At 42.2% G+C, this 17721-nt stretch overlaps 1 protein-coding gene across 5 annotated transcripts in view; it reads left to right on the top strand.

Annotated features, from left to right (window-relative positions):
* The window catches only part of LOC121279053 (myelin basic protein-like), a 207759-nt gene that overhangs the window by 154438 nt on the left and 35600 nt on the right, over nucleotides 1-17721 (top strand). For 3 of the 5 annotated variants that reach the window (XM_041189886.1, XM_041189881.1, XM_041189883.1), the window contains one exon: nucleotides 7710-8173. In XM_041189886.1, coding sequence (XP_041045820.1) covers nucleotides 7710-8173 — 464 coding nt within the window. The remainder of the gene's footprint in view (nucleotides 1-7709; nucleotides 8174-17721) is intronic. The other 2 variants (XM_041189882.1, XM_041189885.1) reach the window with 1 other exon arrangement.

Below are 17721 nucleotides of genomic sequence, written 5' to 3'. Positions count from 1 at the left end.
GTGTTACAATGGCTCTCAATATTACAGATGCAAAACTTACATCAATGTTGTAATAATTTGCATTTTTACTATGTGATGTGACAATATTCAGCTCTTTCAAAGAGGGGCATTTTTTATTCATTCGTTGGGATGTAAGCATCACTGACAAGGTCAGCATTTGCCGCCCATCCCCAATTGCCCTTGAGAGCAGTTAAGAGTCAACCACCGTTGCTGTGGGTGTGGAGTCACAAGGAGGCCACACCAGGTAAGGATTTCCTTCTCTAACGGACACCCGATGAGTTTTTGACGGCAATCACCGATTGTTTCGGGATCAAAATTACTGAGACTAGCTTTACATTCCAGATGTTTTAATTGAATTTAAATTCCACCAGCCCCACGGTGGGACTTGAGCCTGTGTCCCAGAGAATTAGGCTGGACCTTTGGTTACGGCACCAGGGTCTCTCCCGATAGGGTGGGCCGAGTGGTGACCTCCTGAGCTGTGTCATTCTAGGGCTTTAATATCCACGTTTCAATAGATGTACCGTCACACTGCATTTCACACTATTAAAAAACATTCGCTGCAATTATTATTTTTTTTAAGCCAGCCCTATTATCATCAACATAGACAAGCCAAGAGAAATCCTGATTGGAAGAAACAGTGTGGATGGCCTCATGCTTAGAGCTATGAAAGTCTGCCTTAAATTACAGACACAGATAACAAGCTATTAACAATATTTTCATAATGGTCACGATTGTTCTACCCTCCAAGCCTCCTCGAGCTAGGCTTTCAGGTCTGGACTGCTACTGGAATGTTAGTTCGCTCTAATCAACCCCATTTGTGGACATCTGTGAGATTTAGTGAATTTAATTTATGAATATGCCCTCTTTACAGTCTCAAGAATTACATTTGCTGATGCAAACTTCAGGCAGCCTTGCACACCAGCTGCTGTCTGAAGTTATCCCTCTTAAATGGTCTGACAAGTGCCTGCCGTCTCTGAGTTAAGGCTTTGCCAACATGCTGCATGCTAGGCTGCATGCTGGTTTACTTCCTAGGGTCAGCCGGCCAGCAGGTCCTTATTTTTCAACCAGCTCTAGCCATCGCTTCACAGCGCTAGATGCCAGGCAAGAAGGCTGAAAACACAGGGCGGTAGAGAGGTCAAGAAAAAAGATGGGGATTTAGAGCTGGGGCTCATCCCCATTCACATGGAGCAGATATAAGCAGGGATGATCCCACCACCCACCCACCTCGATGTCTGTAGCCCTGTAGCCAGTGTTCCCAAGATGCAGCGTGTGGATGGGGAGGAGGCAATGGATGGATCCCTAGGGCAGGATTTGAGAGGTGGGCCATTTCTGAAGATGCTTTGGCTGTGGCTGGCTGGACAAGAGTGGAGCCACCCAAGGGCAGTCCCCATTGGACAATGGTGAAGAAGTGGTGGAGGAGAATGGTGAGCTTCCATCTCAAAGGCCAGAGAGTGGTTGAGAAGGACGAGGAGGGACAGTGCCCCACACTGATCAAGATTGTCACCTGGGACTAGGATTTGGGCTATTTCAGCGCTGGGCCAGAAGTCCTGTCTGAGGAAGGTGGGAATGGATTTCGGGGCAAGCAGTGGCAATACTCAGGGCCTCTGGAAAGGATAGGGGGTGGTGTTGGAGATGGGAAAGTAGCAAGGACCGAAAAAGCAAGAAAGGTTTGCATTTATATAGCACTTTTCATGACCACTTGATGTCTACAATGCTTTACAGGCAATGAAGCATTTTTGAAGTGTAGTCACCGTTATAATGTAGGAAACGCGAAAGCCGATTTGCGCACAGCAAGCTCCCACAAACAGCAATGTGATTGGCAATGGGATCAGAGTCGTCGATGTGGGTTTGTTGAAGAGGAGAATGTTGGCAGTTTTGAAAGGGAGAAGAGCAGTTCCCAAGGGAGAGGGAACTTCAACAGGAGTTATTTTCTAGTCTTTTCTCGTGCTGACCTTAAAGTAGGATGGTGGAGTGCATGGAATGTTCCATGGAAATGGGGAATAAATTCATGCACAAATGCATCAATGTGCATTTTGGTTTCTGGAAGCAGAGTGTTCAATCTAGGCCTCTGAATGTAAGAGTCCATTAAGAAATCCATGCACAGTTTTCAGAATTGGATGTAAATTTGAGTGGCCTGCAAAATATCACTGGGTCGTGGAGTGTCACTTGTGTTCAAAGTAATACTAAAACATTAATGAATAGAAAGAGATTTGAATTGGCTACTGTGATGAGTCATTTCATTCAGAGGATGTGCAGTTCATCCTATTTAGTTGGTAAAACCAATAAGAGGTTAAACTTAAGTCCAGTGCATGTAGATTGAACAGGTTTGCTGCTCCAGATTCATTTATGGCGTCCCTGCCCCCACCAACTACTTCCCCATTACCCACCTCTAGATGTTCAAGGGCAAACATTTGAGTTCCAAAATGTTTTGAGATCTGATCCATTATGCTGAAGGAATCTGGGCAGGTGTTATTGAGGAGAGAGGTTTTCCCAATGATTTTTTTTCTCTAGGTTACACTCCAAGGGACTCAATTGACCTTATTTTTGGAATATCTTCCTTTAACTTGTGTGTTCTTGGGGCCACTGGTGAGAGAGACAATGTGGATATTCCCCTTCACTCACGGGTAATTAGCTTCTCCAGGGATGTCACTTCAGTAGGCGTTAATAACATTCCAATGGAGCTGTGTCAACGATACAGAAGCTCTCTGTAAACTCATTTGTCAAGGGGAAAGACGTTCAAGAATATAGGTTACTTTGTGAATAGACCTGCAATGCACGCTTAAAAGCATGAATCAAAATCTTATTATTTTAGACTGTAGTAAAAGCTCGGAAAGGTGTGGTTTGATGGTTGCAACGTACAAACACTGACTTTGTTTCTGGAGACAGCAGTTTGCACCCCAGACTCATCTGCAACTGGGCTTTCCCCAGGAGTCAATTAATGTTCCCAATTTGTTTATGTGAGGGTTGATGGAGGAGCATCATTGCCATGAAGACAGATTGGAGCAGAATATGGAAAAATAAATTACTAAATTAAAACAAAATTGTTTTTGCCCTAGATATGAGAAGGTCAAAAGATGACCTATTAGAGGTCTTTAAGATTAAGAAAGGGGTAGATATAGAGAAGAGTTTTCCACTTACAGACAAAACCAGAACTAAGGGCCGTGAGTATAAGTTTGTCGCTAAAAAAAAATCCAATAGGGAATTCAAGAGAAACTTCTTTATCCGTTGAATGGTTAGAATGTGGAATTTGCTACCATAGGGAGTGGTGGAGGTGACTATCACGGATGCATTTAAGGGGAAGCTAAATAAGTACATGAGGGAGAAAGGAATAAAGGGCTGATGGGGTGAGATGAGTCTAATTTTTTTTGTTCATAGGATGTGGCCATCACTGGCTAGGCCAGCATTTATTGCCCATCCCTAATTGCTTTCGTTCAGAGGGCATTTTAAGAGTCAACCACATTGCTGTGGGTCTGGAGTCACATGTAGGCCAGACCAGGTAAGGCTGGCAGATTTCCTTCCCCAAACAGCATTAGTGAACCAGATGGCTTTTAATTCCAGATTTTTATTGAACTCAAATTTCACTATCTGTTGTGGTGGGGTTCGAACATGGAGCATTACCCTGGGTCTCTGGAATACTCGGTAGTGACAATACCACTATGCCACCACCTCTCCTTTATGCCCCTCACATACTAGCGCGGACCAGTCAAGCTGAATGTCTTGTTCCTGTACTGCGAATACTATTCATGAGTAAAGTTGTGCTTTGTTGTATTTTATACATTTCTCATTTTGCTCTGTTTATATTCACACACAACCACCACCAGTGAACCACTGGTGATTATAGACTATAATGGTGATTATACATTACTCCCCCCAGGCAGAAACCAGAAGTCATTACTTTCTTCCTTAGTGCTCCACCACTGTAAAAGTGAACTGTCTGCTACAACAGCATGATATGATCCATAAAATACCCAACTGTAACCCCCCCGCAAAAAAAAATGTCCCCACTAGGAACGATTGGGTCTACATGTTACCAAGTTTCAATATTTGAAGCCAAAGCCCTCATTAACAGAGTCAGGTATAATTGCTGACACAACTATTTCTGTTCTGTGCCTAAATGTTGCATAAGACCAGCCAGGGGAAGTAAAAAAGCAAAATACTACAGCTCTGGGAGAAATCTGAAATAAGAATAGAAAATACTCGAAATATCCAGAGGGTCAGACAGTTTCTAATGGAGAGAGAACCCAAGTTAACTTTTTAGGCCGGTAACTGTTCAGGTTCGGGAGAAAAATCAGTCATTGACCTGAAATGTTAATTCTGTTTTCATCTCTTCTGACCACCTGCATATTTCCAGCATTTTTTGTTTTAAGTTAGGAACAGGTTGGAACAAGGTTTCATTGAATATAAATTGAGACTGTTCTTTCTCCAAAGTGAGTGTTTCCGCTTTCAGTACCTTTGCAGCTGTGATACAAATTTCACACAAGGGATATTGATTTCCATGGGGGATCATATCATCTTGTTGGGAATGTTGCACAAGGGAAGTGATCTCCACAGCGCCACGCTCCATAATGGGTAGCACACAGGGATCAAACCCAGCTAACGGAGGTTTGTTCACTTTGGCCTGGAGTATATTTTAACAGGGCACGATAGGGAGAATGATGCCGTCCCATTCAAGATCCCACTCATCCTGGAGCATCCCTGAATGAAGCAGTGGGGAACTCTGTACCCTGACAGTCCTATCCTCCTTACAGGGCACCAGGAACCAAATGACTTGATAACATGTGCGGGTGGGGAAGCGAGACAAAATTAGATGTCCAAGCTGGTGGTTTTCCTATGAAAGAAAATCTTACCTTTCCACCACCAGCCACCATTTCATGGTTATGTCTGTTTTGTCAGACTGCCTATCCAGCAAATCATGGGTAAGCCAGAACAAGATATGTTGGCAAATATTTTACTTCACTCCTACCAGGAACACAATAGCCGACTCCCAGCTCCTTGTTCCCCTGAACTGCAGAGCGCACTGGATCAGCCATTCTGATCCACTTTGTTGAAACTCCCTTCCCTCTTTGTCTCCCTCCCTTTCTTTAACAGGCACCTCAAACACTTCACTTTGATCATTGGTCTAACTCTATTACCCCTCAATGCCCATTCTCTTGTGCAAAGCCTCTGAGCTGTGATCCATTACAGCCATGCCAATTTAGAAATTCAATAAGTCTGACTCAAAGTTTTTTTAAAAGATCAGCGATTGTTTAAGGATTATGAATAACATCAATGTTAAAATTAACTTTGTGGCTTTTAGAGATATTCTGCCTGTGGCTTAGCTTTTCTTCCTTAACCCAATGAATGGTGCAAACATTAACTGTTGGTGACCTTTGCTTTGTGTTGGTTAAGGTATGTGACGATATAAAGCTTCAAAAATCAAAAAGCAAGTATGGGATAATAAAGGCAAAATTCTGCGGATGCTGGAAATCTGAAACAAAAACAAAAAATGCTGGAAAAACTCAGCAGGCCTGACAGCATCTGTGGAGAGAGAGATAGAGTTAACGTTTCGAGTCCATATGACTCTTCAGAACTCTGAAGAAGAGTCATGTACACTCGAAACGTTAACTCTGCCTTTCCACAGGTGATGGGAGACCAAGGTTGATTTACAAACAGTGTAACTTACCCATTTTTTAAAAATGTTAACTAATTGATATTCTTTCCTCACGTGGGTGTACAATGCTTGCAGGTGGAACTTGTCTTTTATTGAACATTTTGCGCCCAACGTGTCAGCATCAAGACCCTCTTGGCTCAAACATAATATGAATTAAGCATTCAGTAAAGCTTCTGCTATATTGTCCAACAGTAGGTTTAGATCCCAGTCCAATCTGTGATCAGGTTGTGCTGACTTAGGTGAGTAGTTTTGTAAAATGGACCCCTGCAGCTCCAGCCACAAAAGCCAGGAAAGAATCCATCAAGGTAAAAAAGTCTTCTATCAAGAAGAAACGCCCTTTGATTTCTTGCTGATTTGTTCTCTGTCATATCACTAACTTCAATTCTATATCTTTTATCTTCAAGAATTTAAAATTGCATATATATCCTTGTAATCTTTCAGCAGTTTCAGGTTTTTTTTGTGGGAATTGAGACAGCCAATTGCACAAAGCAAGTTTCCACAAACAGCACTGAGATAATGACCAGATAATCTGTTTTTAATAATGTTGTTGAGGGATAAATATTGGACAGGACACTGGGGAGAATTCCTTTGCTTTTCTTCAAAATAGTGCCTTGGGTTTGTGTTATGTTCGCCCAAGAGGTCAGACTGGGCCTTGGTTTGATACCTCATCTGAAAACACCATCACTGACTGTGCAATACTCCCTCAGTACTGTATGGGTTTTCTGGCTGATTAACCATAGCCTTGGCAGATGCCAGTAGCCAGTCACCTGTCTCCCTTCTTGGGTATTGTTAGACAAGAGGTTTTCTAAATATGGGGATATAATTTAATAATTGGGGGGAGGCAGTAGCATAGTGGTAATGTCACTGAGCTAGTAATCTAAAGGCCCAGGCTAATGCTTTGAGGGTCAATGAATTCAAATCCCACCAAGTCAGCTGGTGGAATTTATATTCAATTAATACAACCTGGAATTGAAAGTTAGCCTTAGTTATGGTGAGCATGAAACTATCATCAACTGGTGTAAAAACCCATCTGGTTCATTAATGCCCTTTAGAGTAGGAAATCTACCATCTTGACCCGGTCTACCTGTATGTGACCCCAGACCTATAGCAATGTGGTGGATTGATTCTTAACCACCCGTCTGAAATAGCTGAGCAAGCCATTTGGTTCAAGGCAACTGGGGATGGGCAACAAATGCTGGCCTTGCCAGCGCCACCCACATCCCATGAAAGAACAAACATAATCTATAGGTTTCAACAATTGAGATTCACCCAGTCCTTGCCCAAATGGATAAATCAAGCATTTGGCAGTAAACCCTAAGTCCATAACATGTAAAATTTTGGTTCTATTACTTTCCACGAACCAAGTTCCAATTAGCTCCCTATTTCTTTACTGAATCTGCTTGTTAACCATCCAAGCCAGTTGCTCAAACCTCAATGACCTGGTAAAAATACGGTCCAATATGGATATAGAGCCCTTGGATTTATGTTTGAAATATTTTTAGTGGATTTGTGTCGAGTTTGAAACTTAAGTAAATGTTAGCAGATAGAAATTGACCGTCGACGCGATGAAAGATTCATAAGTCATGTTGCAAAAACTAAGCAGCTATCTTTAAGCTGTGCTCCAGAGTTCTGTTCGACCGCTGACACCGAACGTTCACCATGCTATGACACCAAAACCCCCTTTTGTTTCTTACTCAATAACCGTATTCAGTCAAACAAAGAATAACTGTTAAAACATATTTAGTATGCTGATGCCTTAATGTTTTGTTACTTCATGGAGCTGTGAATAGTGTATGTACTGTTCTGCTGTCTCAGTTTGCATCTAGTAATATCAAAAAATTGGGTGAATATTCTACTTAGGTTTAATTTTAAGGAGTGAACACATGACTAAGGGAAGTTCAGGCTTTGCCTTAACGGAAAGGTAACTGCGACAAAAAGTAAAATGTAATTTGCTTCTCTGCGATTAAAATGTTGGTGGAATGATTAAGAATGTCCTTATGAAACAGAGCATTGTTCTTGGATGTGTTTTGTATTCATTGCTGGTGCTTGTTATTTGCAGCAGAGGCAGATGTGAATCAGAACAATGGATCCTCCTCAAAGTCGAAGAACATGGTAGCGACAAGCTCCAAGAGTGTAGAGGACCTAAAGAATGCCTGGAAGGCACCCAGCACAGCTGAGCCAGCTGTTCGCCCACACTTGGTCCGCCTCTTCTCACGTGACGCGCCAGGACGTGAGGACAACACCTTCAAAGACCGCCCATCGGAATCAGAAGACCTTCAGGCCATCCAAGAGGATAGCTCAGTTCCTGTGGCCGGCTCAGATTTGATGGAAGTGCAGAAACTGTCCTCACAATCGTCAACTAAGAAGGGACAAGTTTCAAAACAAATGGCATCTGCAAGCACCTCAGACCATGCTAAGCAAGCTGGAGGAGCCCACTCAAGGCAAAGAGACTCGGGTCTACTCGACCAGCTGGGAAAGTTTTTTGGGCAAGAAGGCTCCAGGAAAGTACCTGAGAAGGGCAAGGTGAGCTCTGAGGACTGAACAGGAGCTTAAAACCCTCTGAAGAGGGTTCTCCAAACTGTCTCAGTATCAGCAAGAGTTGAAATGGCCAGGCGCCTATTCTAAATGTTGATGGTCTTTTTCCTGCTTTAATTTTGTTTTTAAATAGTTTGTTTATAATGAAGAACTCCTGTTTTTTTTAAAAGTGGCCTCGCGTTAGAATGTTGACAGACTCATTTAAGCTTGTGCATTGTGCTTCCCACTTTGATTATTGTAAAAGGACTGTGCATGTTTAATATGTAAATAATAGCTTCTGGTGAAAAGGAATGTAATACAGGGATGAAGTAAGTGGAGCTTTCAAAATCTTTGAGGAGCTTACGGTTTCTGGACTAACTAATTCATAAAATATTATGACAATAGCTTCTAAACTCTTCATGCATCTTAGTGTTGAGCAGTAAGATGAGGCCGATATCAATTGGTTCATTGAATTGGTGGAAGTGAATCTTCCGGAGAATCAGTGAACGATTTGCGTTCCCAAATCAGCTCATCTAGTGTGAATTGCATGAGTATTGTCTACAGTAGGCAGGACCTTGAGTTCCTGACTTTGGAAAGTAAACGATATATGTCCCACATGAGAGGCCACCCTGGGGGGTTTTTAACCTGAAATTTGCTTTCGTCTAGTTTCGTCAAATTAGGTTTGAAGCATCCCAATGAACAATCGGTCACTTAAAAAAATATTACATTGTAAGATTCTGTGTAGCCACTAACATTTGCTGAAGCTATCTCGCCATTAATTGGCTTCACTTTTATCTAGCCACCCTTTTTATAATTTGGCCCTCTCTAAAATTGTAGAGATGCAACTGTCTAATTCTCAACCTGTTTTCCTTTTTGTTAGTGTTCCACGCCTCCATTTCATTCTTTTTGTCGTTGCTTGCGATTGTACCTCATTTAACAATTTTGAATTGAAACAAATGATTATCTGCCAAAGCGCTTGTTTCTCATGGCTGGCTAAGATTGTGTATCGCAGCTTTGTGTGCTCCCTGTGTATTGGGGTCGCCCTCTTTGCAAATCAGCCGTGAGACAGAAAGCAAGAGTCCAAACGAATGAGAGGCAGGAATGTGTCTGGCTTTAGTTGTCATGTACGATGTTTCACACTTGAATTAGTAAGTTAGGTACAGCTGAAATCATCATTAATATTGCTAATGATTGTTGATTTCTAGGTGATTATTTAAATAGAAACGGTGTGCAGGGATACAGCAAAAAGGCAGAAGATTAGCATCGAGTCATAATGCTCATTCAGATAGCCAGTGCAGACATGAAAGGCCAAAAGACCTCCTTCTGCACCATAACAATGCAGTAATTCTTACTGCTATGTAATATATGGATTCAAACAACAATTCTTCAGAACAAACAAACAAAAAATGTGCTGGTATTAGCTCTAAAGAACAGGATTATAAATAGCAGTGCACTATATATATTACAGGATTGAAGGTGATCACCCTGGTGGGGTGACTTCGGAATCCTGCTACATTTCTTTTTCACGAGGAACCTGATCAATTTCATTCCTGTACAATATACAAATGCCTTGTCCTTTCTGAGTACTGCTCGTCACGTTTATGTCTCGTCGCAGCTTGTAAATAAATGACTTTGTAGCTTTTTCTTGAAGCTGTCAGTCAGTCAGTCAGAATGATGGAAACATGCTGCTGTGCTTCAATAATCTGTCACAGTAATGGTGTGGCCATTAGAAGCATAGCAATAGCTGTTGTACATGGTATAGCTTTTAGTCAAGTTGGAGTTACACCAGGCATCCTAGTGACCCATTATAGTGTGACATTTTCTCCCATTTTACACAGTGATAGAGAAATAAAGATGCCACAATCTGAATTTAATTCTTGGTTGGAAGAGAAAACCTACTCTGAACCTCATCTATAAGTTACACCAGAGCAATTTGATCTGCAGAGAGATTAAACTAGAATTATCTTGCCTTTGATCTGGAAAGGCAATTGCCTGATTTATTTGATCCGAGGCATCTTTCTTGACAAGGCATTGCCTGAGCTATTCTCCAGAGTGAAGTGTTGAATGCTATTGAAAAGCATTCTGATATTGAGGAGGACTGTTCAGACCTGCTGTGTGGTTGTGGAGCTGTCTCTAAGAATTCAGATTGGCCTTGTGCTCTAGATCCTATCCTTTAGCAAAACCACACTAAAGTGTCCTGCGTGGGGCTTGCTGTCATTCTCAGTCAAATGCATTTAGATCAGTGCTTGTCCCTCCTGCTCTGGTCAATACAATTTTCTCTTAAAATATTCTGCCATCCCCATTAACCCAACCCACTGCTGCAATTAGCAGCAAGAGTTAGACACTTGCTCTTTGTGTGAGCTCTACGCTGACATTAAACCCGACTGCATTTGAATTTGCAGAAAAATAGATTCTTTGACAGGAACAAAGTCGTTGGGTGGAAATAAACACCCACATGCCCCAAGGAATGACCTGTCGAATTTCTCTCTTTCTCTCTCTCTCTCTCACACACACACAGACACACACACACACACAGTTCAATCAGGCTGCCAATCAATTTAAATTCATTATTGCCCACACAGTGCAACAATGGGTGCCATTTTGTTCAGTAGCGATGGCAGTATTGGGTATATAGGAGTATTGTAACTGCTGCAGTTTATACAAGTAGGATGGCTGATCACTAACAGAAGAGCATTTCTGTGACCATTTAGTTATAGAAACAGTATGTCTTTCTCTTCTGTAGATTGAATAGACTGAGTCCATGTTCCTGTCTGTATTCTGTACATTGAAATGTGTTGGAAAGCCAAGAAAGTCATATCTTAACCATTTTTGTAGACCTTTTAAAATAAGTGCACGTTTAGGTTTCAACCAAAATAACTTCACAAACTGCTTTTTCACATATTGTCCAGGATCATTCAAATGAAATATTCTCCCATGAGGTTACTTAGGTCCTTGATACAGGGACTACAGTATTACATTTCTGCCTGATACATCTCCAATGATGGAAGTTTTTGTGTTCCTTTGATCAGGTATTTTTGTTGAGGCATTTTCCACCAGGCTCTTGTGAACACCTTGAGCAGCAATAGGTATCATCAACCTTGCAGCAGTGATGTTAAACAGGCTTTAAGGCAGCATGACTATCTAATAATGCTAGAAAACCACTTGCTGCTGCACCAATTAGGGTTAATTTCAGGGGATTATTTTGTCACTCAAACCTGCCTCGTGCCCAATTATTGTTCCAGAGTATCCCTACAGCCTGTTTTTTCTGTCTCTTGACCTGTGTGCCACCCCAGTTCTATTCTTCCCCATCCACCCCCCCCAACCCCGCCCTTGCCTTTCATTCTATCCTGCCTGTTAATCTGACAAATTTCTGCTCCCCTATCACCTGAGCTTGTGTTCACCGTTATAGCGGTGAAGACGCTTCAGAACTCCAACATGGGTCGTGAAAGGCATTAAGACATCCTGAGGTCATGAAAGGCACTATAGAAATGCAAGCTCTTTCTTTCCCTTGACAACTACCAGTCCGCCTACCTCGATCCACTGATGCCTCCTGCAGCTCACTTCAATTTTTCTACCTGTCCCAGTTACTGGTCCACTCCACTCAGCCACTGCGGGCTTCACTGCCGCGTCGGTAACTCTGGCCTTTTGATTTGTTTGCGGCTTCCCCCCTCATTCGATCGCGAGCTTTTGGGTTTCCTCTGCGGGTGCCTCTCCGCAGGGTGGGCTTGCGAGCGGTGTCTGAGCGGGTATTTCCTATTTTCCTTACCAAGTTGTACTCGGTGGGTAAAAGATCTAATTTTTTTTTTTGCTCCAAGGATTGGAAGTGACTAGGGTTGACAATTGAGCATTTTGCTTTAGGAGGGGAAATAGAGAAACGGGCGGAGATAATGCCACCCCTTCATCAATCGGATCTCCTGTGTTGGCCAGTCCTTACCTCGATATATCCATGACCCACGCCCGTTGTACCTCCCACGGTAAAAGAAATTGACGTGAGAAAATAAAGGTGGATTTCAATTGACGATTGTAAAATGTGTTAGCTCTTTCTAGTATTTATTACCTAGAATGGTCAGAAAACCAAAGGCGAGCTATTGCCCTGTAAAAATTGTCACTTTAAAAAAAAATCAAAGTACTAATCAAATATTTCAAAACGCAAACCAAGCAGCATAATGCAAGGCTTTGTACAAATCTGGGCATTGGATGGTGAGCTTTGGGGGGGTGGGGGGCGGGGGGGGGTTTGTACAGAAGTTAATTGGATAAGTCATGTTTGTCTTCATTTTCTGGTGTATCCAGTGAGGTAATCGGTACTTTTAAGTTTTACTACCCTTACTATATACTTAAACCAAAGCCATTTGTAAATATGTTCAGCTCAGTGTTCTATGGTACATAATATAAACTACAGTATAAACCATACAAGATCTTGCCTTCAAGACGGGCAGGATTGTGATCGAAAGTCATGTGTAATCTAAATGTCTTGATTTGTTGGAATAAAATGGAGCTGCCGTTTATTTTTTAGGGGGAATAGGTGTTTAGCTAAATTGTTTCCTTTCTTGGGGATCTTAAGTCACTCTGGTCACAGTCAGGAAGGGAAATGGGTGGAAGTCCAGGCTTTTAGACTTTTGCCACAGCCGCTCTGTCGTTGGTTGCTAGGAGAGATTGGCAGCAACCTAGAGCAAATTCGCCCCCTACCCCATCCTCTTCCCCCCGCCCCCCCCCCCCAACCCCCCCCCCCCCCCCCGTTTTCTCCTCTCCTGCAACTGTTGAGACTGTGTGCTTTCCTTTGAGACAGCACGAATAGGCGAAATTACAGCCACGACTGACTCGCAGAAGCCAATGTATCGCTAGTCAGTCTGAACTCTTGTACCAGCTGGCTTGCAATCTGAATCCACGTTCTTGCGAGGTTTCTACTGTGTATTCTGTCCACTTACTTCAAATTTTCTTAAGGTGCAGTGATTAAAAAGAATGGTACGCTCTGAACTACCTTTTTAAAAAGTACACGATATCAAATCTGTTTTCCTTACGGCATTTTGTTTTGTAGCTGAAGATTAACAATATACTACAGTGGATAATATCCTGTGGGTTGTCTATGTAGCAGAACCAGAACTTTTACATTGTGGCTGTGGCTTCAATTTTGCCCTAAACTGCATCTTCTCACAATAAATGTAAATGGCAGTTGATTGCTTACATTTAGGATTATGCATTAAACTCTAACATGTTTACGACTAGTGTATATGAGTGTGTGTTTTATAATGTCTAACCTCTGAAGACTCAATGTGTTGTTTTCTATGATGGCCCGCCTCATACTCTTGACACCTGGCAGACTGACATCCCTTTACCTTCGAGTTATGTTTTTGGTGGATTACAGAATTTGTACATGAATCTACCAAGAATGCTTACTGGAGTTCCAAACCATCACTGGCTTGTACAGGTTGGGTGGAAAGTGTTGCATTTTAATAATTCTCACCCTAAAAGGAACGGATGGAAGATTGAAGAGCTGCCACCATTGTTGCACAAGGCTTTCCATGTTGGCCTTGCCTCAGCCTCCTCTCTGAAGGTTCTGGGTTTAAGCCCCACACTTCAGAAACGAGCACCTAATCTAGGCTGACACTTCAAGTGAAGTACTGAGGGAGCGCAACACTGTCAGTGGTGTGCTGCCTTTTGGGTGAGGTCCCAGCCACTCTCTCGGGTAGATATAAAAGACCCCTTGGCACTATTCAAAGAGTAGCAGGGGAATTCACCCAGGGTCCGGACAGATATGTATCCCTTAACCAGTGCTCCTGAAAATAAGTGACCTGGTCATTTATTCCATTGCTGTTGGTGGAATCTTGGGTGTTCAAATTGACTGTCATGTTTGCCTGCAATGCAGCAATGTCTCATTTCTAAATATTTCATTGCCTGCAAAGTGCTTTGGGACCTATAGAGTTTGGGACCTACAGCTCCTTGGAAAGAGAGCTATAGAATGGCAAGTCCCTAGATTTTTATTTCCCTCGAGGAGAAGCGTGGCTCCAGATTTTTTCCTGAGCTTTTAGTTTCCTAATCAACAACATCTCTTTCTTTCTGTGTGATCTGGTAACATGGGTACTTCAATATGGCAAAGAGATACATCCACTGGAAGTGCTGTGAATAAAACCTTCTGGCCAATTTAAGAACCGCAGTGAACACGTCCATAAGGAATGTGCAAGGTTTCAATGAAGCAAGTGATTCCATTTGAAAAGATAACACCGGTGGTTAGAGAGATAAGCCACGTGGTTTGGGGAAAATGTATTGAGGTGCATGAGAAACTGGGATGTAAAAAGGACACTGATCTTCCCGCTTTCTAAACACAATGAAGAAGTTTCCTTCCAGCAACTAAAGCCACTAATCGAGTCTAGTATGACTCATGGAGAAGTTTTTTTTCTGTATTCTTTCCTGGGATGTGGGCGTCACTGACAAGGCCAGCATTTGTTGCCCATCCCTAATTGCCCTTGAATTGAGTGGCTTGCTTGGCCATTTCAGAGGGCAGTTAACAGTCAACCACATTGCTGTGGATCTGGATTCAAATGTAAACCAGACCAGCTAAGCATAGCAGATTTCCCTCCCTAAAGGACATTAGTGAACCAGACGGGTTTGATGATCAGTGATAGTTTCATGGTCACCATTACTGAGAGTAGCTCTCAATTCCAGATTTGTTAACTGAACTTAAATTCCACCCATGCTCCCTCCTATGGTGAACCCATGTACTCCAGAGCCTTAGCCTGGGCTCTGGATAACTAGTCCAGTAACATCACCACTATGCCACCATCTCTCCCATGTTTTCAGTGTGGAAACTGTCCCCACCACCAGCCCACCCCCCCCCCCCCCCCCCCCCCCACCGTGTTACATTTTATGTGATGCCAGTTTACTACAATGGAGATTCACACCAGCATTGTTTTTTTTTTAATTCCCTCTCTTTTCACAATGTGGACAATGTTGGTAAGGCCACATTTATTGCCCATCCCTAGTTGTCCAGAGAAGATGGTCAGTTGCCTATGTACAACTGAGTGGCCTGCTTCACCATTACAACAGCATTTATATAGAGGCTTTAGTGTAGCTTCATAGGAACAACATCAAACAAAAATTGGTACCAGCCAAAGGTGGAGACATTAGGACAGGGGGTATGTTTAAGAAGGGTCTTAAAAGAGGAGAAAAGGATGAAAAGGTTTAGGGAAGAAATTCCAGGGCTTAGGACTCAGGCAGCAGGGTAATGGTTAATGATGTAACGTTGGATTGGGAGGTCTTGCAGGATATCCCTGTATCAATGAGCAATGGCTGGGTTTTCATGGCAACCTTTCATGGTCAATTTTATTGGTGATGGCACTCAAATGACCAGATTTCTTGAATTTGATTTCACAATTTGCCATGGTGGGATTTGAATACACAGCCTCAAATCTGCAACTTCAGTACCAGCAACATGCTGGAAATGCAGCTTCAAGCCTTGCTTGGATCTCCTATTCACCCAACATTTTTGTGCCAGGGTTCTCCTTTATGCCAGCTGTCTGTGAGCAGCCCAGGGTGAATCTCTCCCTAATCTGCTGTTCAAAATTTACATCAGTGATTTGGACTTGGAATGAAAAGGTCAATTTCTGAATTTGCAGGTGACACCCAAATTGTGGAGTGGGGAGCAGATGTGATGATAGTCAGTACTGAGGAGGACTGCAACAAATGACAGGAGGACGTATAGAATGGACAAATAATTGGAAAATTAAGTTCAAAACTGAAAAAAATGTGAGGTAGTACATTTTGATGGGAAGAACCGGAGTTCACATTACTTGGAAGGTGTGAGTGTAAGTGGGGGGGGTAGAGGAACAAAGGAATGTCAGAGTACACATATACCAATCATTAGAGATGTGCCCATGGTTAGGATGAAGCCTCGTGCTTGCTATGTAATATTGTATTCTGTGTAATGTTGTACCTCTCTCTTCAGCACCATAATTGTTGATGGCCAATGTAAAGCCATGCTCGAATGCTCGCCTGCACTATGCATGTAGGAGTCAACCTTGGGCAAATGCACCAGGTAGTACAAGAATGAGCCAATACACAAGGAAGGTCCCAGCTTTTAACCTTGGTCAGTCCTGTTTCAGCTGAGGTAGAGGTCAGACCACTGCAATTCCCGGCTTCATGCGAGGCCCTGTCGCCTCGGAAATGGGGTGACCGTTCAACAATGATTCCTGCTCCGGACAGTTGTACAATAATCCCTACTGGAAAACCAATTCTTGTATGCTGGATGACTCCACTTTGTCATCTCAAGTGACCGTATTGTCTACCTTAGGTTCATAAAACTTAATACCTCCAACAATCTGAATGACAAGAGAAATTAAGGATGGTAGAAATTGGAACAAAAATGCATATATAAAACCTGCATCTCAAAAGAGGACAAATGTGCACTTTGAGGCCTGTTTCGGATTAATGATCTACCGGTCTGCAACCTTTTACCTAACAAAATGAAAGAAAGACTTGCATTTATATGTCAAGACCACAGGACATCCCGTGAAGTATTTTTAAAGTGTAGTCTCACTGGTGTAATGTATGAAACGTGGCAGCCAATTTACATACAGCAGGATCCCACAAAGAGCAATGTGATCATGGTCAGATCACCTTGATCCCGCCAGCAGTTATTAATACAAGAAACACACTTTCAATAAAATGTTAAATCTGTTGTTACTGCTTTATCACTGTACCCACCAATATCTGGAAGCTGAAACGGGTTGTTTTTCTAGTTATTTATGTAGAATACTCCACGAAGAACGAGTCTTTACTACATTTTCTGTATATTGTACATTATTTTTGAACCTTTTAAATCACTGATGATATGGGAGAGCTGCCCCTGAAGTGTGAGAGTATGTGAGAAGTGATTTAACACGTGACAATAGCATGGCACGATTCTTCATTGACTATCAAATAATACTAATATTACTACTTCATATTGCTTTACCAAATGCAAAGCAACATTTCTGTTTAAAGACTGACCAGAATAACCTGAAGATTGATTTAATTAATTATCATTTCTTTTAGCAGGCTTTTTTTCTTCAGTGTACTAATGATTGGACTTCTTTGTCTTAAGAATCAAAGGTGTAAAGCTTTTGAAGCATTGAAAAGATTTTCCTTTCATTAACAGCCAACATGAATTTATCTGCCTAAACTCAGCATGTAGATTCCCTACATGTTACTTTTTGATGCCCAGCCTAATCCAACCTCTATTCATTCCTGTTTTTAAACCAAACAAGTTACTGTCCTCTATCATCCTGCAATTCGAGAGGGAGATTTACCAGCGTTACACAGGGATGAAGCTCTTCATTTACATAGAGGTGTCAGGACAACAGGATTTGTTCTCTTTTTCTCCAAATCATGCAAGGTTTTGATTGAGTAGATGGAGACTGGCAGAAGGGTTGGTGATCAAAGGACGCAGGTTTTAGGTGATTGGCAAAAGAACCAGGGGAAAGGTGAGAATTTGTTTTAAAATTCCATCTGGAAGGCCCTGCCTGAATGGGCGGTGGAAGCAGATTCAATGGAAACTTTCAAAAGAGAGCTGGGCATACACTTGT

Source organism: Carcharodon carcharias, chromosome 6 (genome assembly GCF_017639515.1).
Source record: "Carcharodon carcharias isolate sCarCar2 chromosome 6, sCarCar2.pri, whole genome shotgun sequence".
NCBI lineage: Eukaryota > Metazoa > Chordata > Chondrichthyes > Lamniformes > Lamnidae > Carcharodon > Carcharodon carcharias.
The sequence above is the reverse complement of the archived record's forward strand: the minus strand, read 5'-3'. Positions and strand labels throughout refer to the sequence as shown.